The 23,268-nt window shown below is 34.4% G+C and overlaps 2 protein-coding genes and 1 long non-coding RNA gene across 4 annotated transcripts in view; 1 reads left to right on the top strand and 2 right to left on the bottom strand.

Moving 5' to 3' along the window:
• LOC105209497 (ubiquitin carboxyl-terminal hydrolase 46) overlaps positions 1-11,487 on the top strand; it is a 46,024-nt gene extending 34,537 nt beyond the window's left edge. For both annotated transcript variants that reach the window (XM_011179911.3, XM_054225903.1), the window contains one exon: positions 7,812-11,487. In XM_011179911.3, coding sequence (XP_011178213.1) covers positions 8,104-9,354 — 1,251 coding nt within the window. In that variant the 5' untranslated portion in view covers positions 7,812-8,103 and the 3' untranslated portion in view covers positions 9,355-11,487. The remainder of the gene's footprint in view (positions 1-7,811) is intronic.
• Positions 1,997-3,123, bottom strand: LOC105209493 (uncharacterized). Its single transcript, XM_011179908.3, has 3 exons — positions 2,867-3,123; positions 2,691-2,785; positions 1,997-2,586 (listed from the first exon to the last, which is right to left on the bottom strand). The coding sequence occupies exons 1-3, from the start codon at positions 2,879-2,881 to the stop codon at positions 2,334-2,336; spliced, it is 363 nt and encodes a 120-aa protein (XP_011178210.1). The 5' UTR covers positions 2,882-3,123; the 3' UTR covers positions 1,997-2,333.
• Positions 11,488-11,568: 81 nt separating the features above from the next.
• On the bottom strand, positions 11,569-22,946 carry LOC105209492 (uncharacterized). Its single transcript, XR_851589.3, has 4 exons — positions 22,711-22,946; positions 12,182-12,288; positions 11,966-12,088; positions 11,569-11,701 (listed from the first exon to the last, which is right to left on the bottom strand). It is a non-coding gene; the product is annotated as an uncharacterized LOC105209492 (long non-coding RNA).
• Between the last annotated feature and the right edge of the window lie 322 nt (positions 22,947-23,268).

Here is a 23,268-nt window from a genome sequence, read left to right on the forward strand (position 1 = left end):
AATTTTTATAAGTTTCTTTTCTCTATGAACTAAAAAAATACCGAAGAAGTTCTAAAATTTCGAATAATAAAAATAATTCACTTTTTTAAGAAAAAAATTGACTTTAAGTTGCAAAACAAGTAGTTTAAATAATACTTTTGTCTAACTTTTTTAGTTCAAATAGAAGATAATTTAATACTGAAGCTAGATCACTTTGGTTTTTTTCGATCGGACATATATTCTTTTTACTATCGCCGGCACCATTTTCTAACACTTGTGAAAATGAAAACTCGAGAAAACGCGCTTTAAAGTTCTGCCTGAGCATTCGCACCTGCTCGACGCTTGGCCACTAAAACTGCTCTAGCTTCGAAAATATGTCGAATTGGCCTCTGGAATTTTAAAGACATATTCTTTGATAGTTTTGGAAGAGATTTAAAACAAAACAAAAAAATCGATTTTTTGAAGCCTGTAAAGCCGTAATGGAGTAATTCGTTCAAAAAATAGTGGTTATATAATACAAGTGATTTTTCTGGCTTAATTAAATCAGGTTAATAGCCTTTTATAGTCTTTTCGCACAGTTGCTAATTGTTCAATTCAACGCTCTTTGCTCGATTAAAGCACTGATTTAGATCGATTTACCATAGAAAATAAAAATCTAATTTTTCTACATTAATTTTTAATCGAGTTGAAAATAACATGCAACTATGAGAAATGGCAGTAATAAAAATAAAAGCAAAAACAAAAATGTATAATCGATTATGTAGTAGGCGGCCGAACGAAGGGCAAAAACTGTTTTCTCAATTAAAATTTTAATTGATCAGCTAATTTGGCTGTGTGAAAAGGCTATAATGGGTATTTTGAATATTCGATTTCAATTTAGAACCGTTAATAAATATTTCGACTTGAAAATTTTATTTCTATAATATCAAACTGGTAAAAATTATTATGATAATATGAGTTTCGAAGTTTAGAGAGTGGTCAATCGAACAAACAACTGGCTTAAATCAAATGTGGAAGCATTAGAAAGATATTACAGCACTACAACTTGACATTCGTCCGAAATAACGTTTATGAATGTTGCTGAGTTACCACTTCTTGGTCGCATATAAAGTTGGGTCCGTACCGGTTTCATAAACACGACTGTCGCTGGAATAAAGCGAAGCGGCGAGTTCAAATTTTTTTTCTTTCTAGTCCAACAAAAAAAAAATCATTTTATTTTAACTAATTAAGTTATGCAATAAAGTGGAATACCTGTAACTGAGTAAACTGAACCAAAAGTTCCGTATTTATTAATTTTAGGTGCCATTTAGCGTGACAGTACTGTTGTATGCACATATGTATGTATGTCTGTATTTAAAAAGTTCATGTTGTGCCGCAAACTTAATGATTTACTTCGTAAAATTTCATGTTGTTGTACATGCAATTATTTTGGTATTTTTATATACCTTTGCTTTACGAGCAGCATGTATCCATAATTATATGTGTCGGTTTATGTGTACGTATGTATTTAAGTGAAAATTATGACATTCAAGGACAAATAAGAAATTAACTAAATGATTGTATTTCCCTTCGCATTAACAGTGATTGTAATATGATTAACCCAATACTTAGTAGTTTGAGTTTTAAATCACCGCATAGTACTCTAGGGAATACGTAGGTATTTCTATATTCGCTTGTTTTTTATACCTATAAAGCTCTTTTGCGACAATTGATTTCTTTATTGCTGGTATTAGGCTACATGCCCTTTAGAGGTATCGAAATTTATATTGTATGTGTTGTAAATGACTACTGAGTTCATGTGGAGAGTTGGAGTGTTCAAATCTGACGCTAGTAGACTCTTAGCTATCGTTATAGAAAGGCGAAAAGATATTTAAGATAAAAAGAAGAGACTCTTAGCTATCTTTATGGAATAATGAAAAGATTTTCAAGATGAAAAAAAAATCCGATATGTTGCTTTAAGCGCTTTTGTCAAGTTCGGATTCTCACCTAACTATGAAAATTATGCAAAAGTCACATCTTTAACTAAAGCTCTAAATAACAGCCATATAACAGATTTTATTCAAATTATATTTTCAATATTTAATATTTGATATAGTATATAAATATATGTATATATAGATCTTAAGCATAATTATAAAACGCTTGCTCTTCACAAAATGTAACAAAAAAAGACATAAAAATATATAAAGAACTGTTCCGGCCAATATGACTCTGCCTCGTTGTCAACGGGTTAAGTACCAAATAGTGGAAAATAATACTCAAAAATGAATCAATTTCAAATCTACGCCTTCACAACACACATTTTCTAATTAATAAATTCGAAACACTTAAAAACATCGAGCTTCCTCGGCTCACTAACCCGCTGCGGACATTAGCAGACTCGAACTCAAACGCGTTTCCAATAGCGGTACCGCCTCAATACGAGAGTGCACACGATAACCATTATTATCGGCAGTATACTCCGTTACCACCATATAAATGAGACCCAACGAGTTTGGAGGACCCAATTCTACGGTCCGATTGCCTTTAATCACCAACTCCTCATCTGCGGTGCCGGCATTCTCCAGTGAGATGACCTCATAACGGCTATTGCCAGGCTGATTTAAGCTGCGCAGTTGAAAACAATATTCATTTTAAAGCAAGTTCCAAATTTCACAGCACATATGTATATAAGTAGAAATTTTTGTTTTTAAATGAGAAATCGCAATCACCTTAGTATGTTGAGCACTTTTGTGTCAGCGTTGACCGTTACGCGCTGTTGGAGCACGCTTAGTACGCAGGCGGATAGTAAGAGCAAGAGCAAGCGCTTTATTTGTGAGAGTTGGTAGAAAAGAATTCCTGAATTAATTTTTGTTTTAATATTTTTATTATAACGGTTTGCACTTACAGTGGTTCGCGGCATATTTTTTTGTTTAAAATTATATTATTTTTCTTATTTTTGCTAAATTTTAGCTACACTTTCTCTTTCAATAGCTGTACTAATCTCACTTTTACTCCACAACACTAGTGCGTCGTCTTCACTTCGTAGTATTCTTAGTAGTCACGCTGGAAGAACATGTTTTTCGGCTACGCGTTTCGCCTTCAATGATTGCGCTGCAGCGCCTGCAACTTCTATTTCTACACTAGTCGTCAAGAGCATTGCACATTAGAATAAATATTTCCGCTGGACAAACAAAAGTCCATACAAATGAGTATTTGCAAATATTAGTCAACTGATTTAAGGTATACATACTCAGTAAAGCTTGGTCCATGCAAAAATCTAAAAAAAAAAAAAATTAATAAAAAAACAATAAACATTAATAACTAGCTAACAACACACATACACCACAAATATTAATAATTATGCAATCATTTTTGTATTATGTTTTGAGTTGAGCATCCGCATGACATGCGAAGCTTAAGAGGGAGAATGGCTTAAGAGTAATGCAGTTAACACGTTCCTTTGTACATATGTATAATTCGTCAAGCATATTACCACCTGTTGAACAAAAGTATTTGAGAACACGCTCGCAAAAAATGCTGCAACGTTCTACAAAAAATATAACAAAAACAAGTTTTTTTTTATTATTCAGTATTCACTCCAAAGTTGCTCTCTGTATGCAAAGTTCAAGTTCTTAAAAACTTGCATGTATTTTTGTTGGAAACTGTTATGAGTAAAGTTAACCGGGTCTCATTTAGAGAATATGTTCCGCTTCGATATGTACACCACTTGGACATGTAATTAGAAACAGTTGTTTAGTGTTCCAACTCATTAAGTAGAGAGATTTTAGTAAATATGGTTTCAGACTTCAGACTTCAATTTTATTCAATATTTTAACTAATCTTAAATTGTCATTTGGCTGAAAATAATAACAAGTGATTAGTTAGTTATGCCGAGTAGTTAAATACATCGAGTCTTAAAGTCTAGTTGGTAATCTTAGCGACTACATGTTAAACTACAAAACAGTCCCAGTTTCGGTTATTACCTCTTTTCGTCGTACAATTTCTTTTCAGCGAGCGTTTTTTCGGGATCTCAGAACAATAAAAAATCACTTTCTAAGTCCAATTCTGGCAATTTGCCCAAGAACTTTCTTTCATAAATCTGTGATATCAGCTATCACTCTTTTTACCATTCTTTAGAACTGTTTTAGACAGTATGGAATTGAGTACCCCATAAATGAATGGTCTAAGTCTAATTTGTGCATTTTTGGAGTTTTAGTTTTGATATTTTTGTGATCACTTACTCCAAAAATTCAAGAACAATATGTCCAAGATCCCTCTTTGATAAATCTATGATGTCTCTCTTTAGCATTACTTACAGTAAACCATTAATGAATGGTCGATTCACTTGACTCTGGATTCTAAAGAGTTTTTTGTTAAGATAGATAGATAGTTCATTGAAGATGTTCAAAATCGTTAAGTAGAACTTCATCATTTAACACTCAATAAAATGATATGTTCACTTGATCACTAACTTATACAACATTTCTAATTAGTTGCCGAGAGCTGTAAGAATGTACATATATTTTTTATTTTATTGCAACACAACAACAGTATTTTTTACTCTGTAATTATAAAGAATATAAATAACATCTTGCTGAAGATTTATATTCAAAGATCATGCAAATTTGAGTGGGTGATGTGGCATATATCGGCGACGTCAATTTCGAAAACGTTTGTCAATCAATATGTACTTTGTAATATATCAAAATGTATGATTTTGCAGTGGCTTACCTGAAAATCTATCAAGAGGGGTTTGCAACTGCTAAGTACAGTGCAAAAATCCTCTCCTAAAGCGGAACTAATATCTGTGTTGGGTAAACTAAGGAAGAAAATCTACATACAATCATAAATTTGATCCTTGGTGACTCGTGATTTGTGTTTACCAATTCGGCTCTCATTGGAAGATGTAGGTCATATGTTAGTAGACCTGTGTCCGGTACATTTTTACACGCTCTGAATATCCTTTTCTTACATAGGTGTATATAATATTCATGATATACAAAATTGTCAAGATATTCAAAGCCTGTAAAGAGTTCTTTACCTCGTCTTCCTTATCCCCATTCAAAGTACGAAGCATGCGCATATTAACATTAACCATTACTGTCATAAATATTTACATATGTACATACTCATTGCTGTTGTGTATTTAGTATTTAAAACTAAACAATTGCGATGAGTAAACTATGGACTTTCCGTGGTGATAAATCTTTGAGTACCTTGAAAGTGATTACATCATAATTATAGTGTTCAACATTTCATTGTTTATGATAGCCGCAAGACATTTCGCTTGTGTAATTTTGTGGACTTTTGACAAAAGAACTAAATTGTTTTTAGTTAATAGTTCCAATTGTCACTCTGAGTATATTTATTTTGATCTTTAATAGTTAAATGAAATATTTTAAAATGATGTATTGAGAATGGTGTCTTAAGATGATATGCAATTGAAATTTTTATGCTCTCGCAACAAAGTTGCTAAGAGAGTATTATAGTTTTGTTCACATAACGGTTGTTTGTAACACTCAAAACTAAACGAGTTAGATTTAGGGTTATATATACCAAAGTGATCACGGTGAAGAGTGGAGTTCAAATCCGGATGTCTGTCTGTTCGTCCGTCCGTCTGTGCAAGCTGTAACTTGAGTAAAAATTATGATATCTTGATGAAACTTGGTACAACTTGGGTTTCTTGGCAAAATCGGCCCAAAAAAGGGCGAAAACCGAAGACAAAGTGCCATAACTAAAGCTATGGAAGTAAAATTTGGTAAAAAGTATCGCACTATGAAGGGCATATTTGGATGTATTTTGTTTGGAGAAGTGGGCGTGGTCCCGCCCTCTAGGACATTTTTTGTACATATCTCGTAAACTACTTAAGCTATATCAACCAAACTAGAGAGACTAGACTCTAGGTTGTTTCTTTTAAGTACTATTTTATACAGTTCAAAAAATGGAAAAGGAAATCGGATTATAACCACGCCTACCTTCCATACAAAGGATATGTTGAAAACATCTAAAAATGCTTTAATTCAGTAAGGGAAACACTTCATTATAAAGAAGTTACGGAAGAGCTCGACCGATATCAATGAAATTTGTGAAAATATATCAAATCAGTTCAAAACCACGCCTACTTCCTATATATCAGAACTTTGAAGTCGATCTGAATCGTTTACTTTACATGATATAAAGTAGGCACTAATGAACATATCGGAACAGAACTGTTCATAAATACTGCATTTATAGTGTGGCATAGCTCTTCTAAAAATCGCGAAATCGGACCATAAGTTTTCAAGGCCCCATATATCGAACTTGAGGGCCTCAGTGCTTCTAATTTTTTTACCTAAAATATGAGTAAGTCTCTCAGATATTTTGAAGAAATTCATAGGGAATATCTTTCTTTTAGTAACATGTCTCCGTGATTAAAATGCGTGGAATCGGGTCATAACTTCACCTAACTCCCTTATACATACCTAATATTAGGGTTTCCCACTTGCAATGGACTTTATACCATATTTATGCCGAATATGTGGGTAAACTTGTGTGTTATATTAATAAAATTAAATAAGTAAATTGCAGGAGCATAAAATGTTCGGTTACACCCTTCCCTACTTGTTTATATTAAATTAATCATAAAATCGGCTATAGTGTTGTCAACATTCTGAATTTCTGACTTCAAGTACATATTCTGTTCTGCCAATCTATAATTATACCAGTTTGCTAGTTCGATTCGCCAATACTCTGAGAGCATCTTATGAAGAGGTCAAGCATTAGTAGAGAAATATAATTTTTATTAGATTCAGCTCAATAATGACTTATCACTTTAAACAGAGTGAAAAGGGTAAATTAATATGGAAAATATAGAAAAATATATCGGAAAAATTAAATTAAATATGTGGATTTTCCATATTTGTCTACATATAATAATTTCGCAAAATGATAAAATGATGATAATAAAATCTAAAACTTTACACTCATAATGAAATATGAAAATTTATCAAAAGCTGAAAAAATACTTTTGGAACATATTTAAATATTATTTATATTTATTAAATAATATATTAAAAATCTCATTTTTTAATTCTTGTGTGAATGAAAATTGCATTTAATGCAAGAATTTATACTATTTTTGTTTACATATACATTTAGCACAAATATTTTTACAAATTTAAACTTATTTTTCCTTCTCCTAAGTTTTGAGAGATATTTAACTACAAAAATATTGTTTTAATTTTTTTAAATATATATTTGATACACTTATAAATACTTATGTACTCGTATATTTATGAAAAATTATTGTAAATACATAACCTGAAATAAATTTACAAACGTTGATGAAGCGAAGAGTTGCGCGTAAAAATTTTGGAGAGGGGATAATAACGTTTTTTCATAAAAAAAAACATTTATTTTGCTTTATCAAAATACTTTTGCTGCAGTATTAAGCTCTACACTCATTGAAAGAGAGAGAGAGAGAGAGAGAAAGAGAAATAAATATGTAGAATACTGCCAGCTTCTTTGCCCCCATGCCAGAAGCGTTTTGCTTAAATTGTCAAGTGTTTTAATCATTTATGTTATATGTTATTTATTTTCATAGCATTTACCACTGCATTCTTGTTTTTGTAATTACTCGTTACATTTACTCGTTCGTTTGTTGCTTCATCAGTTTTATTATTGTTGTTTGTTGTTTTTTTTTGTTGTTCGTTTATAGTTTTAAATATTTATTACTGTCGCATATATTTTTGTGTTAAATTTATTATATATTAACAGTTAGAAAATACAAAAAAAAAATACAAAAACAAAGAAAAAGAAAAATCATTGTATACTGACGTGTATCCCCTCTTCAAAATTCTGTATATTTTCAGACGAGCAAATCGTATTGTAAGTCTGCGCGCCTAAATGTATGCAAACAATATATAACAAATAGTCTAAAGTCACACGCACACACACAGACGCGGTCGCTCGTATATGTGGTAATTCTTGTTGTTGTTGATGGGTGGTGGTGATGGTGCTTTTTGTACGTGTTAGTGCATTTTAACCCGAAACAAAAAATCGAAAAAGAAAAAAGAAAACACCGTGAGCTAAAGCGGAAACATACCAACGCCCCAATTTTTGTGAATCGAGCGCACACTAAATAAAAGAGAAACTCTCTCGGCGATGGGCGCAAATGTATCGCAGCTGGAGCGTGAGATCGGCTCTGACCTCTTTCCGCCCAATGAACATTACTTTGGTCTGGTAAATTTCGGCAATACATGCTATAGCAACTCTGTGCTGCAGGCGCTCTACTTCTGCAAGCCCTTCCGGGAGAAGGTGCTCGAATATAAGGCGAAGAACAAGCGTCCCAAAGAGACGCTACTCTCTTGCTTAGCCGATCTGTTCTACAACATTGCCACGCAGAAGAAGAAAGTCGGTTCGATCGCACCGAAAAAGTTCATTGCACGCCTGCGCAAAGAGAAGGAGGAATTCGACAATTACATGCAACAGGATGCGCATGAGTTTCTCAATTTCCTAATCAATCACATCAACGAGATCATTTTGGCCGAACGTCATGCCAGCAAGAATGGCGCCAATTTTAATGGCAGCGGCAACGGTGGCAGCGGCGTCATCGGCGGCACCTCCACTGCCAGCAAATCCTCTTCGTCCACCAGCACATCGACAACTGCCTCGAATTCAACGTCCAACGGCACCTGCACCAATTCCTCGGGCTCACTGAATGGTGTCGGCGTCGGTATTGGCATCGGCGATAACGCTTCGACACCGACACAGTCGAATGCGGCCAACACCGAACCCACGTGGGTGCATGAAATCTTTCAAGGTATACTAACGTCAGAGACACGTTGTCTCAATTGCGAGACGGTCAGTAGCAAGGATGAGAATTTCTTTGATCTACAAGTCGACGTCGATCAGAATACCTCGATAACGCATTGCTTGCGCTGCTTTAGCAACACCGAGACCCTATGCTCGGACAACAAATTCAAATGCGACAACTGTTGCAGCTATCAGGAGGCGCAAAAGCGTATGCGCGTCAAGAAGCTGCCAATGATATTGGCGCTGCATTTGAAACGCTTCAAATATATGGAACAATTTAATCGGCACATTAAAGTCTCACATCGCGTCGTATTCCCGCTAGAGCTGCGTCTGTTCAACACCTCGGATGATGCCGTCAATCCAGATCGGCTGTACGATCTAATGGCCGTGGTTATACACTGTGGATCGGGACCGAATCGCGGTCATTACATTAGTATTGTCAAAAGTCATGGGCTCTGGTTGTTGTTCGACGATGATATGGTCGATAAAATCGAGGCTTCAACCATCGAAGATTTCTACGGACTGACGTCGGATATACAGAAGTCCTCGGAGACCGGTTATATATTGTTCTATCAATCGCGCGACTGTGCGTCATCGTAGAGCGCAAGAGCGCACAGTTGAATGAAACAACACATGAATTTATAGCTTACAGTAAATACTGTTTAGCGAAAGGCATTTGTGGCTTTCGGAAAAATCTATAATAAGCAAGCTGTATTTAATTTTAAGTTATGTTTATAGGTTAAGTTGATTTTTTTGGCTATGAAGTTTTTCACAAAATGTGACAAGTTGCGCTGTTGTTCGTTTCGTAGCATACCTTTAGGATGTGTCGGGCATAAAATCAGAATTTTTCAGTTTTAATGCTTTGTAGTAGTTTTATAAATAAATAAAAATTAAAATAATTAATTGTGTGTCACACTGTTGTCCCGAAACTTACTAAAAATCTATATATAAATTGTCTCATGCATCCTAAAAGTATGCAACACAATTTAACACAGCCGCAATTAATACATTGCCTTCGAAGCTTTCGCTGAAAGCTTTGCCATAAGCAGCATTGTTACATTTTGTGAATGATTTAAATTATTTTTAGCATTTTTTTTAATTTAGTTAAATTTATTGCTATCATATCTGTTTTAGTATACTTAGGCGCATTTTATTTTATTTATAAAATTTAGAGTTCAGTAAAATTCTATATATTTAATTACATATAATGTACAATAATAGCTTTTTATTACAATGAATTTTTTGCTGTTATCGATTATTGTATAATTATGAAACAACAATTGTAATCGTTTTCGATTAATCATGTTTACTTAGTTCTATTTTAATTACATTAATTTCAATAGTATTTTTTAAATAAAAAAATAGTTTATTTCAATTATAATATATAAACAATATGTTATAGCAACTACAACTAAATGCAAATATTATTGTCAATGATCTTTAAGCGCAAAAAAATTAAAAAAAAAAAATATTTTAAATTAGTTTCAAAGCTATGCTAGTAGTTGCATATGTCTCTATTGCTAAATATTATACATAAACACACATACATACATATATAATATTAAATAAAAATGTTGAAAACGATGAAATAATGTTTGCTTTTCCTTCTCATTCCAATGAATAGTGTGTGCAAATCAGCTTAGTTCATAGAAAAATAAATAAATTTGTCAATAAATATCGATTTTCAAAAATCTCATTAATTATATACATTTTGCTTAACTCATGACATTATAAAATTTCACACACACACTTTGTAAGTCATTACAGCAAACGTGCTTACCCACTTGATAGAGTGTTAGTGCGATAAATTGTTGCTGTTTATTTGTTGCACAATAATTATGTATGAAATACCGGTGGCAATGGGTATCAAATGTTTGATATTCCGCTACGATATATGCATAATCACTTTCAATTAAGCATTTGCACATACTATCACACGTGTTAGAAAACGGTGGCGGCGATAGCAAAAAGAATATATGTATGTCCGATCGAAAAAAACCAAAGTGATCTAGCTTCAGTATTAAATTATCTTCTATTTGAACTAAAAAAGTTGGACAAAAGATTTATTTAAACTACTAGTTTTGCAACTTAAAATCAATTTTTTTCTTAAAAAAGTGATTTCTTTTTTCAAACTTCGAAAAAAAAAATGGAATTTTATAACTTCTTCGGTATTTTTTAGTTCATAAAGAAAAGAAACTTATAAAAATTAAAAAAAAAAAAAATTGGTTCGACTGTTTCAGATGCATCTCATGACCTCCATCACCGGCACCGATTTACAAGTGCAGACTCCAGTCTCTCCAGAAAAATACTTACAACTTTGAAAAAATTTCAATATTTTTTAATAACAAATATTGTTTTTTAAGCCTTAAATATAGTACAATATAGCAATCATTTCCTTCCCTTTCAAAAAAAATGGCTAAAAAAAACGCTTTTTTCGGCTTCTAAAGCAAACTTAAATTATTCGAAAGAACATTCTTTGGCATTTATTTTTTTAACGATTATCTCGTTCAAATGTTGGCCGCGACTACGACTCAGATGGTTCATCAGTTAAGTATTCCGACTGGTAACTGGCGAATGACTCGCGTGATGGGTTGCTCCAAGACCTGAATCGGGGCAGGATTGTCCGCATATATTGTAAACTTTACCAAATTTCCACGAGATCACGAAATTCAATTTTAGTCATCAAATAGTCGGTTATCATGGCGCCATAACGCTCGCCATTGATGGTTTCGTTCTCAATGGCATCATTTTTTAGTAATATGGACCGATGATTGTACCCGTCCACAAAACCACACCTAACCGTTGTTTTTACTGGATGAAATGGCAGCTCTTGAATCTCTTCAGGTTGCTCTTCGTCCGAAATACGACAATTTTGCTTCTTTATATACCAATTGAGCCAGAAATGGGCATTTAATGAGACCATAAGTTGACCAAAGCGCGCGAAACACTATCCTTACAGAACGTGCATTTTTGTAATACCAGTTATAAGGTTGAAAAAATTGGTGAAAGTTTTTAATGTAATTTAGTAGGGAAATAAATTACAATTTCAGATATAATGTTATGGCTATTTTGAGTTAGAGAAGTAATTATTTAATTTAATTTTTTTTTATAGAATAATAAAGAACTTTAACCATTTTTTTAAGAACAGCTTTAATGTGAAAGATCGATACAAAAGTGACCTTGAAATCATGCCATGGAACTTTTTACTTACATATTTTGTTTAGCTTTGAAGTGACCAGTTTGCAATTCAGTCTGTGCCTTGTCAGCTTGTCCTTTGTAGAGACTCAGTTCTTACAACAAATGTGACTTGACAATGACAAAGCTGTCATATGAACTGCATACAAACAAACAAAAATGTATATGGATATATATTTGCTTATATAAGATCAGAAGAAAAAATCTTCAGTTTACTTTATATATCACGTACATACGTACAGAAGACCCCATACATGCGACAATCGCCTCGAAGCATAAACTCTGTGGTGGTTTACAAGCGTCCACAAGCCACTTGAGAATTCAATAATCCTTTGTCAACTAAAAATAAAAAGAAATTGTAAACAATAGCTAGTCTAAGCGAGTCTGCTCAATTTCAAGAGTGTTAAAGAGTTCGAGGATGCAAGGATGCTTTTGTAAAATTAATCAAACACTTTAGCACACACTTCCTTATAGCAAGTGAATGCGTTTAATGCGAACTCGTCCGAAACAACGCCTGCTCATCGCACAAGCCCGATTGAAAGCCGCAGTGAAAGTGTCACCACAAATCGCTGCTACTACATTTGCTTCCATTATTGTTGTTATTGTTGCTGTTATTTATTAAATAGCTGTAAATAATCGTAGGCCCGCGATTAATGCGTTCAAATGCGGAATACTTTCCCAAAAAACAATCCAAACAATCTGTCTTGTTGCAGCGCCTATGGCGGTTCGCCCGCCCTCTAACGCTCTAACGCCTCGCTAACTAACGGTGTTGCTGTTGTGTGCGGTTGGCGTGTCTGACCGCCATTTATACCGGTATTACGATGTGTAAAATTCGCATTTGTGGCAAGCTGCCGGCTGGAAAGGCGGGCCTGCTAAAGTGGCACGCCTGTGGGCAGACTCCCGGCTGTGGGGCTGTGCGCATGCGTGTACGCATCGAACGCTGCCAATGCCAATAAATAACGGCAATTTGCCGAAATTGCCGCAAAACATGTTAGACTGGTGTAATTGCCTGTCGCTGGCGTTTGCATTTGTTGTTGTATTTTAGTTAAAATTTATTAGATTTCATTGCCTATTTGCACTTCGATCGGACGCACAATCGACTACCTCATTGCATTGCCTGCCACAAGCACGAAATAAATTGTAAAACTTTGGAAAATTAAAAATAAAATCGTTAAAGCGCTTAAAAACTTGCGTGTGCCGCATGTGACAGTTGCCATTTTGCATATCAGTGAACATTTTCCTGTATCTCTGGCAAATTGATCTGGTTTTGGCGCTTAAGATGTTCAAGTTGATTGCTTTCAGTTGAGAAATGCAATTAATAGAAGCTGCGCTTGCAACAATTTCATTTGTTATTTGATATTTAACACGGCAGCTTTGTAGTGTCACCGCGTATGATGGAACTTGTTTCACTCGTTTAAGTGAGTGGGGACACATTTGGGTTTATAGCCGTTTGGCTTGCAAGAAAAGTAGAAATTTTTTTGAATTTCATTGAAATAATCTCTTTATAATAATTGTATTGACAGCATAAATAGTAAGTAAGGAAACAGATGTTAGGATTTTACCCTATATTCAGAGCGCAACGAATAGAACAAGCAAATGGTATAAAGGCAATAAATTGGCATAATTAAATGGCAAGTAAATTATACCACTGTTGACTTCACTATATTGAGGTACTGATTTTTGAAAGAAGTTTTTTTAAAATAAATGTTATATTTTTTTATTTTTATTATTTTCCCAATCATCTACAAAATATGTTTCATCATATTATGAACTCAATTGTAGTGAAATTCCAACACCGTGTTGCCTGTGAGAATAAAATGTGAAAGGGGGAAATGTTTATTTCCCTCTGATTTTCTAATTAGTTCGGGTATTCTCATAACATTTGTAACCCCTACCAACAGCTGTCAAAAACACTTTACTTTGAGCAAATGATACATTTGCGGTTGGAACACTAGCTATGCAATTTAAAATCACATTACACATGTTGAGCGAAGTTTATTTGTAAGACACTTGTGGGGTTCTTCATTTTTCAAAGTGTAAACAGGGCGTATAAAACTCGCGATGAGTGGAACTCCCTTATATTTTGTGACTATGAAGATGTGTATAGAGAAATGTAATGATTATTGTTGAGTTGCTTAGAAGATTTCTTTGAAGTGAAACTCATTTCCCACAAGTGTATGTAGGTTTGTATTTATGTAATGCATTTGCATTCTTAAATTCTTAGGATTTTAGAGGAGACAATGAAACAAGTGTGATTCGAAGAGTTAATTATACAATAAAATCTATGGCAGCTAATACAAAAGTATGTATATGACTTCATTTATATAAGGGTTATTAAGTAGATAATTGAGAAATGAAAACAATGTTCTCTATGAGCTGATAGATCGCTTGTTTGCCTCCCATGAAATTTTCTGTAAAACTAATAAAATTTGAAGAAAATTTCTATAGCAAGAAAGAATATCTTTTTTTTTGTGATATTTTGTTTTCTTTATAAGTAATACCAAGTCTAACTTCATAAATAAAATGCCTCAAAGTTCCGCATATGAATGTTATCATATAAAATAAACTGCCAACGAAGAGTGTTCAGAAAGTAAAAAGTTGTTCAACCACATAGTGCTATGATGGACCATGTGTAGTGGCTCGAAAGATTTCCTTTCACAAGCGATTGATAACTGTGCGACGGCGATAACATCATTACATATTTCATGCTTACGCATATATTAACAACAAAATACCATCATGGACAACAGCAACAACAACAACTGTTTAAGTAACCCACGGGCTGTGTTACGCAACCAGTTAATGGTGTAATCATGGAATTTGAAATATACTTCTTCCTGACACTTCAATTAGTCGTTATGCGCATGCGGATGTGCGTGGCAAATACATATTTAATTAATATTTTATACATATGTACATATATACAAAGACACGTTTAATTAGTACAATTAATGTATGTAAATATTTGTAGGTATTTTTTTTAATAAATACATGCTTTCATAGCTAGTTTTCCAAAAAGATGTTCAGATTATTTCAAAATCGGAAATAAAACAACTAAAATGTTTTTTATTAGCCAGGAAAACTTTGTTTGATTAGTAAAATTTGAGATAAATTAAAAACGTAGCGAAAAGTATGGCAGTTAATCTTGATATTTTTTATGACATTTGGTATGATTTAAAAGAACCCTATAGAGAACTCACATACATATGTATAATGGGGATTGAATCAGTTCGAAGATTGTATTATCGGATCGACAGTCTTATGTTCCAGGTATAAAAAATAAGTAAATCATGTAAATAATATTATTTAAAAATAGTTTTCATAATCGAAATTGTTTTTCGAAAATGAAATTCCAAAAATTGATTGTGAAACATGTATGTATATAGAGAAGTTTCAGAAATTATTATTAGAAGAATACCCCTAATTAAAATCCATACTTCAAATTTCAGCAAAAATTATTATTTCAAAATCGATTTTCCAATATTTTCTTTTTCAAAACTTTAGTTTTTCAAATTGTAAGTATTTAAAAAAAGCGTATACCACTCAAAAACAATTCCAAAATGTGTGATTTCACTTTCAATTTGTACTTCAAATATTTCTTAATATAATACAGCATATTTTTAGGCGTATTGATTGAAGTGCGTTGCATTATTATGTGTTTTCAAATTGTTGCCACACCAATTATAATCGAATAGAATGTAATACGTTGAAACCGCACAAACACAAACAAATCACGAAAATAATCTCCCATAAGAGTTTAACATAACATTAAATTCATCAGCGCTCTCTGGAACACGACTAATGATGCCCCACAAGTGAGTGTTTGAGGTTATGTGTGCTTAGGCGCTTGGGTTCCACATGCAGCGCAATAATTTGTTGTTGCCACACACACACACACGCAACGAGATGAGAATCTGGTATTCTTCTATTCTTATAATATTTGTTGGCTGTCACTTGTGGGCATGTTGTTGTTGCTTTGCATTGAGTCGCCGCAATGCTGATTTAGCTCTCGGTTACCTCCCACTGGCGGCGACAGCGGTGAGTACAAAGTGCAAGATTTGCAAAATTTGTTTGTGGTATATGTACAGTTATGTGTGTGTATATGTATCTGCAAGCAGTTAATGCGTACTTAGTAAGATGTCGTAGGACCACCACCTTGACGCACCACACCTTAGCGCCGTGCCTATGGTTGGCAGTGGCGTCTGCACAGCATCCAAAGTGTCAGCGTCTTCAAAGGCCTCCTGCTGCAGGCAACTCTTTTACACTTCTCCACTTCTGCGAAGCCGTTAATGCATTTCGCCACAATTGTCTTTGGCCAAAGCGTGTAACAGGACCACCATCTCATTGCTCTCGCATAAAATTGTTCTTTTTATCGTTACTCCCTCCCGCAATGTCTATTCCATATAAATGCAGCTTCCTTTTTGTTTACATTGTTCGATTTATTTTTATATGGTGTATGAGTGTGTGTGTATGCGTATGTTGAGCATCGCGCTTATCGTTAATTGAGTTTCTAGAAATTCGCTGCGTTTCCTCTTGCCACATGGGATGGCGCCACTTGCCACGTACTAAAATGTTTGTTGCTGCGCTCAGCTATGGCGAAAATTTGAAATAATAAAAATAATAAAATCGAAATTATCTGCTGCAAGCAGGAGGTCGTGTTGCAAGCTAATGCAGTAAATAAAGTGCAATAAAACGGCTTGGTGTGTGAGTCATAGTACTTAACGAGCAATAACTAATGACCTCTTTGGAGTAGTCTTCCTTAAGGCGGGTAGCAATTGAGAGTTGCAATAATGTTTCATGTGTTATTTTGTTGGTATCAAGTAATGTAGTAGATATCTATAAATACAGTTTCGTACAATTTAAGGCTTGAATTTATTGTTTACTCATTGAAAATACGGCTCTAAAGTTTTCCCAAAATTAGTTTATCTCACAGCATTTTCTTATTATTATGAACTGAAGCCGTTTAATGTTGTCAAAAGTTTGTCGTGCTTATTAAAGATTTCTTTTTCTCAGTCCTGAGAAAAAGTTTTTTGAAGTTTTGTTTGGTTCGATATTTGAAAAACTAAAAATCTAAAATAGTTCCATCGTTAGTTACAAAGCTCTTTATTAACGATCTCCAATGTTTTTAGGTTTCTGATCCTTAATAACCACTCAAAATGGGGATCTAATGACGTTAACAGATCCATATAGCACATTTCATCTTCTTCGTCTTGACTTGCGTAGACATCGCTTACGCAGTTATAGCCGAGTCCAAAACAGCACGCCACACATCTCTCCTTTTGGCAGTTTGGCGCCAATCGGTAACCAAGTGAAGCCAGGTCCTTCTCTACCTGGTCCTTCCATCGGAGTGGAGGTCTCCCTCTTCCTCGGCTTCCTCCGGCGAGTACTGCATCGAACACTTTCATTTTCGTCTATTCGAACAACATGACCTAGCCAGCGTAGCCGCTGTCTTTTTATTCGCTGAACTCTGTAAATGACGTCGTATAAATCGTACAGCTCATCATTCCATCTTCTGCGGTATTCGCCGTTGCCAATGTTTAGGACCATAAATTTTCCGCAAAACCCTTCTCTCGAAAACTCCTAGTGTCGCCTGATCGGATGTCCACGCTTCTGCACCATAAAGTAGGACGGGAATGATGAGGGACTTGTAGAGTTTGATTTTTGTTCGTCGAGAGAGGACTTTCCTTTTCAATTGCCTACTCAGTCCAAAGTAGCACCTGTTGGCAAGAGTGATTCTGCGTTGAATTTCGAGCAATAACAATGTTGTTAATGTTGGTTCCCAGATCCTTCCCAATCATAATGGAGCTTTTGGTGTTGCTCAACGTCAGCTTACACAGCCGAGCACATTTCATAACCAAATATAATACCTGAGCGATTTTAATAGAACTATCTAAGAACATTTTCGAGAATATAATAATATCGTTATTATGTTGATTTTTGGAAATAATCTCAATTATCATTTCATGTGTAGGAGATTTTATCAACTATGGTGTAGAAGATTCTAATATATGTATGACTTTGACTTAAAGGCCTATAATTTGTATGAAAACACATTGTGAGATATCCTCTTAACGAACCTTCCTTAAACGTCATGCGTAATCCAAAATTCCGCCGTTAAAAATATATATTATAGAGTCCCATGGCTCCGCGTGGAAGCAAAGGGCTACGGTCAGTAATATAATTGAAAGTTTTTTTCATGGATTCTTAGCTTCGCAGAATGAGATGCTCTCTACAATGATTACATTTAAAGTATTTTCCATATATTTATATGATTTACTTATTGTTCTCTGTTGCTTTATCATCTCCAATTTTTTTGTTCTTACATTCAGTCTTTTTTTGTGCTCTTATTCAACCCACGACCTCAACCTGGCATTTGTCCGTTATTGTTTATTTCACGGACAGTGCATATTCAAGTAAACCTATTAAATACTTGTAGTGTGTGAGAATAGCAGATAATCGCGTAATCTGACAGCTCTTGGTGAGTAGTACCGACCGTTTAAGTGCATATGAATGATCGTGCATTCAGTTATTCAACGGTTTTCTGCTTCAATTGATGTTAATTGAAATTAATTCGCCAATGCTTATAAATACAAGTGGTCATACATATCGCTATATATTTGTATATATGTATATTTGAAGAGACAATAACAGATCGCATTCGTACTTATCTGTAGCACATGACCTTCACTTTTTTGTTCTATTGCAATTTGCAGATATGAGAATGTACATATGTACATACCTCCTTGTACATAACTACTGCATATATTTATGTATATCTGTATATATATTAATTTTTGAATATTTGGTATCGGTTTTTGCTGCGATTAGCTTTTTGGTAGCGAATATCGCGAGTTTTCTTGTTGCTTGGCGCTAAGTACGCCACGTAGTTGCCATGCGTGTTGGCGTGGAACGAATCAGATTTCATGATTCTATAGTTTTTATTAACGGTATAAATAAACTTTATTATTTTTAATTTTTTCGAAGTTTTAAATACATATTTGACGAAGTGATTTTCTTCTTCGAAATTTTTCGAACTAATGTTCGAAGTGATTTTCTTCGAAATTTTTCGAACTAATGTTCGAAAACAATTATTTATTGGTTGCCATTAAAAATCGATTTATTTATTTATATTAAATGAGTCATAAAATATTATCATTTACTAAATAGTTTCCAGACTTGCTTTATTATAAATATTTCAGACCCTTCCTTCAGTGCTAATACTTTAAAACCATAAATGAATTTTAATTATGACCAACTAAATATGAAATTTCACATAAATTCCTTAACGCATGCGACACCAGAACCAATAAGCAATAAATTTCATTTATCAAATGTCAGTAATGAAAAAGTTATGTGCTATAAATGTGCACCGAAAGAATTTATAGCACAAATGTCTATTTCGAATGCATTATTTGCTTATTAAATCAAGTGTGACTGCAGTCATGGCACAATGTTTTCGTTAAATATTTCATTAGAAAATGAATTCAACGGCAACAAAATACTGGTGTCAGCAGTTCAAAACTACAGAAGTGAAGCATGGCTCTATCGAATCGTTGGGGCGTTCCGGCACATCTGTCTTTTGGGACCCCCAGCAAGTGTTGCATGTTTTCGTACGGTACTTATGCACTATCTAATTATACAAGTGTTGGTGCATGTTTCGAAAGTCCCTTGTGACTTCTTAAATTACATAGAATTGATAAAAGACAAACGTATTTGACAGCCAATGTGTGACATAGCCACTGGAGTGGCATAAATGTACAGTGGTGGCTATAATATATTGTTTTGTTATGCAATACATATATATTTATACAATATTTTTTATAGTTTTTAATATACCGTTGCGAGAATTTTTTGTTCAACTCAATTAAACGAAATATTTGTAATTTCATGCTTCATTAAGACATTTTATGCTAAATTTTCAAGGTAAATTGCATACAGTTCATGGTGCAAATGGTGTTAGATCTCAGTGCTTCCCACAAAAGTGTTCTAAACATGAATAAACATGTTCATTTACTACCTGTTATACAGGTAGAAACTATCCGGAAACTATTTACTGAGATATGATAACTTCTTTTTCGGAGTAGCTTATTTAAACTACTATTATTACCTGAGATTAGTGGGAATTTCTAAATCTTTAAGATCTCTCTTTGAAATCATAGCACCCTTTTCTACAAATAAAGTCTATATGCCGTCCATCCATTGCAGTTATTATGAAATCTTCACAAACTATATTCCATATATGAATAAATCTTTCCACCGAAAATAGCAAAATCGTAGCATAGCCGTCATCGATTCAACGTTCCGCTCTCTCTACTCGCTGTTTTCTTATTCTCTTTATAAAAAGAACAAAGTTAAATAATAAGGTATATGGGTAACTCTTTCAAGTGGTATAACCGCACTCTACAATGCAACCAAGTTCTATTTTACTAATATTAGACCAAACTTAGAGCAGATGACAATACTTCTTTTTATTAAGAAATATAGAAAACGTATGCCAACTCTCATAACTTTAAAGTCGTCGATACTTTCGACTAAACTTGGTAACCAGCGTTAACAACACCAACAATGTCAGCCTCGAAATTCAACGCAGAAACACTCTTGCCAACAGGTGCTTTGGACTGAGTAGGCAATTGAAAAGTAAAGTCTACTCTCGACGAACCAAAACCAAACTCTACAAGTCGCTCATTATTCCCGTCCTGATGTATGGCGCTGAAGCGTGGACAATGAAAACATCCGATGAGACGGTTTTGCGCAAGATTTATGGGCCTCTAAACATTGGCAACGGCGAATACTGCAGACGATGGAACGATGAGTTGTACGATTTATACGACGACATTGACAGCGAGTAAAAGCGACTACGCTGTCTAGATCATTAAAACGAATGGATGAAAACACTCCAGCTCTGAAAGTGTTCGATGCAGTACCCGCTGGGGGAAGCCGTGGAAGAGGACGACCTCCACTCCGATGGAAGTACCAAGTGGAAAGTGACCTGGCTTCACTTGGTGTTTCCAGTCGGCGCCAAAAAGCAAAAAGGAAAAGCGAGTGGCGCGCTCTGGTGGATTCAGCTATAATCGCTTAAAGCGGTTCGTACGCCAAATACATATATATAAATGCCAATAACGTTTCTCGAAGCCCATAAGTTGATAAAAATAAATTTCTTGGTATAATGTGTTCGATTCGGCACTCTCTTAGCGAATCGCAGATAGCTATTATTTCGGTGATTTCTCCTAATTTTCGCTTTCAAACTGTATTTTACCCAGGCTCATGAAAAATCAGCGCCTGGAACCAAATTATATACAAATTCATTGATTACTCTCTTATTGTTTTCCATCTGGTGCCATTTTTACGCACACCACTGTTGGCGTTGGCGCGTGTCAATTCAGATGCTCGTGCGACTTCTAAGGACCTCCATCAGTAGCATATTATCCTCACCACTTGAGCGTGTCTGCTTTAATGCATGCGGAAATCCCAAATGTGTTAAGTCTGTTGTCGTGTAATTTTTGTTGTTTGTGTTTGCGTCCGGCTGCATTTGCTCAGCGCACCAGATATGTCCTTATGAGCGTGTGCGCATGCGCTATAGCAAGTCGGCAGGCAGTCAGACAACAACACTAATGATAAAGGCAAGTGCTACTGTTGTGTGCGCGCACATTGTTCGCCGCTATAGCTATTTAAATCATATTTTAGTTACTTTATTCTCCTTAGAAATCTTGCCTCTGTAGGCATAATTATTATAACAGATGTGCTTAAGTGCTGTCATAACGCACTTGCCGCTTTGTATATACAAATTTTATGTAATAAAGTAAAGGAAATACTTGGAGGCTGGCATTTATCGTGCATATGTACTCACATACTATGTACATATATATATATACGCTGAAGTATGTTTTAAGTGGTCTTTGGGTCATTAGGGTTGCATATAAATCAATACAAAAGTTGAAGCGGAAAGTGCATATGCTCTGTGTGTGTGTGTAAATTAATAATACGGTTTATATGCATGTTATTGTTACAAATATTTGTTTTTGTATTTACATATACTGCTTATAGACTCGAGTCATCTTGCCGTTGCATCTTCGTTTGAGCGATAAGACTTCTGCGTCAAAGAAAAACAATTTCTTTGGCATTCAAAACCAGCTGCGCTTTGTTTGTTAATCACTTTATTTTTATTTTTTTATTTTCAATAATATTTTTGTATTTTTGTTCTAAAAATATTTTTCTAGTTGTCTAAACCATTTTGTACCTGCCTTCTTTTTTCTTTTTTCTTTTCTCTTCTCTCTTGTTATTTATTTCTTTTCTTATTTTGTGAGGTAAAAGTTGTTTTTTTTGTTTTTGTTGTTCATATTTTCACTATCTATTTTGTATTTGTTGTTGTTGTTGTTATTTTTCGAATCATCATCAACAACAACAACATGCTATTATCTGCTTTTAATTATCAGTTACATTTTTGCGGTGTGCTCTAACCGACTAATAATGCCTTTATCAGTCAGCTGTCTTTGCTCGGTAGTTATGTAGGTATACTTGTGTATATATATACATGTATATATATATATGTACATATATGTATGTATGTATGTACGTGTCATAATATGCATTGCTCATCTAACATTTTTTCTAAGTTCCACAGATAACAGTTACCATCCACTTGAGTGTTGTTTACTTAAGAAATGACTTTCATTGGCGGCTACTGAGTGTGCGTGTGTGTGTGTGGGTTTATGTGTGCTAATCAAAGTTTTGCCTCGAAAGTGCTAATCAAAATTTACTCACTTGTGTACACACTCGTGGTTTAATTGTATAAAAAATCACTTTATAAATATTTCACCAGCTTCCAAATGCTCTAATAAACGAACTAAGGAAACGAGAGCTTTTAGACACTTCTCTTGGGCCTGTCATTATGCTCCTCAAATTCTTCTTGCGCTATGCGCTCTCTATCTGCTAGCTTTCTGTCATGCCAACGCACTCATTAGGTGCGCTCTATGCCGCTCGAAAGCACAAAGAAGTCTCGGTCAACCCACATTTTGGTTCCACAAACGACAGTCAGCAATGCACCGCCCGCTCTGCACTACTAACGCCTTACAACAACAACAACAATAAAAAAAATACATGTAATTTTTGTTTAATTTCCGTTAATTTCTGGCTACTTCTTGCTTTTCTGCAATATTTTCCATAATAACAACAACAACAACATTAATAATAATTTCTGAAACAACAACAACAATATTTGAAATTTAGTCCAAATGTCATAAAACTGTTTATTAAAGTGCATAAGTATATTTAACAACAACAACAACAACAACATGTCGTATGCAAGCAACAACATTGCAA

The sequence above is a fragment of the Zeugodacus cucurbitae genome, chromosome 2 (genome assembly GCF_028554725.1).
Source record: "Zeugodacus cucurbitae isolate PBARC_wt_2022May chromosome 2, idZeuCucr1.2, whole genome shotgun sequence".
In the NCBI taxonomy this organism is placed as follows: Eukaryota; Metazoa; Arthropoda; class Insecta; order Diptera; family Tephritidae; genus Zeugodacus; species Zeugodacus cucurbitae.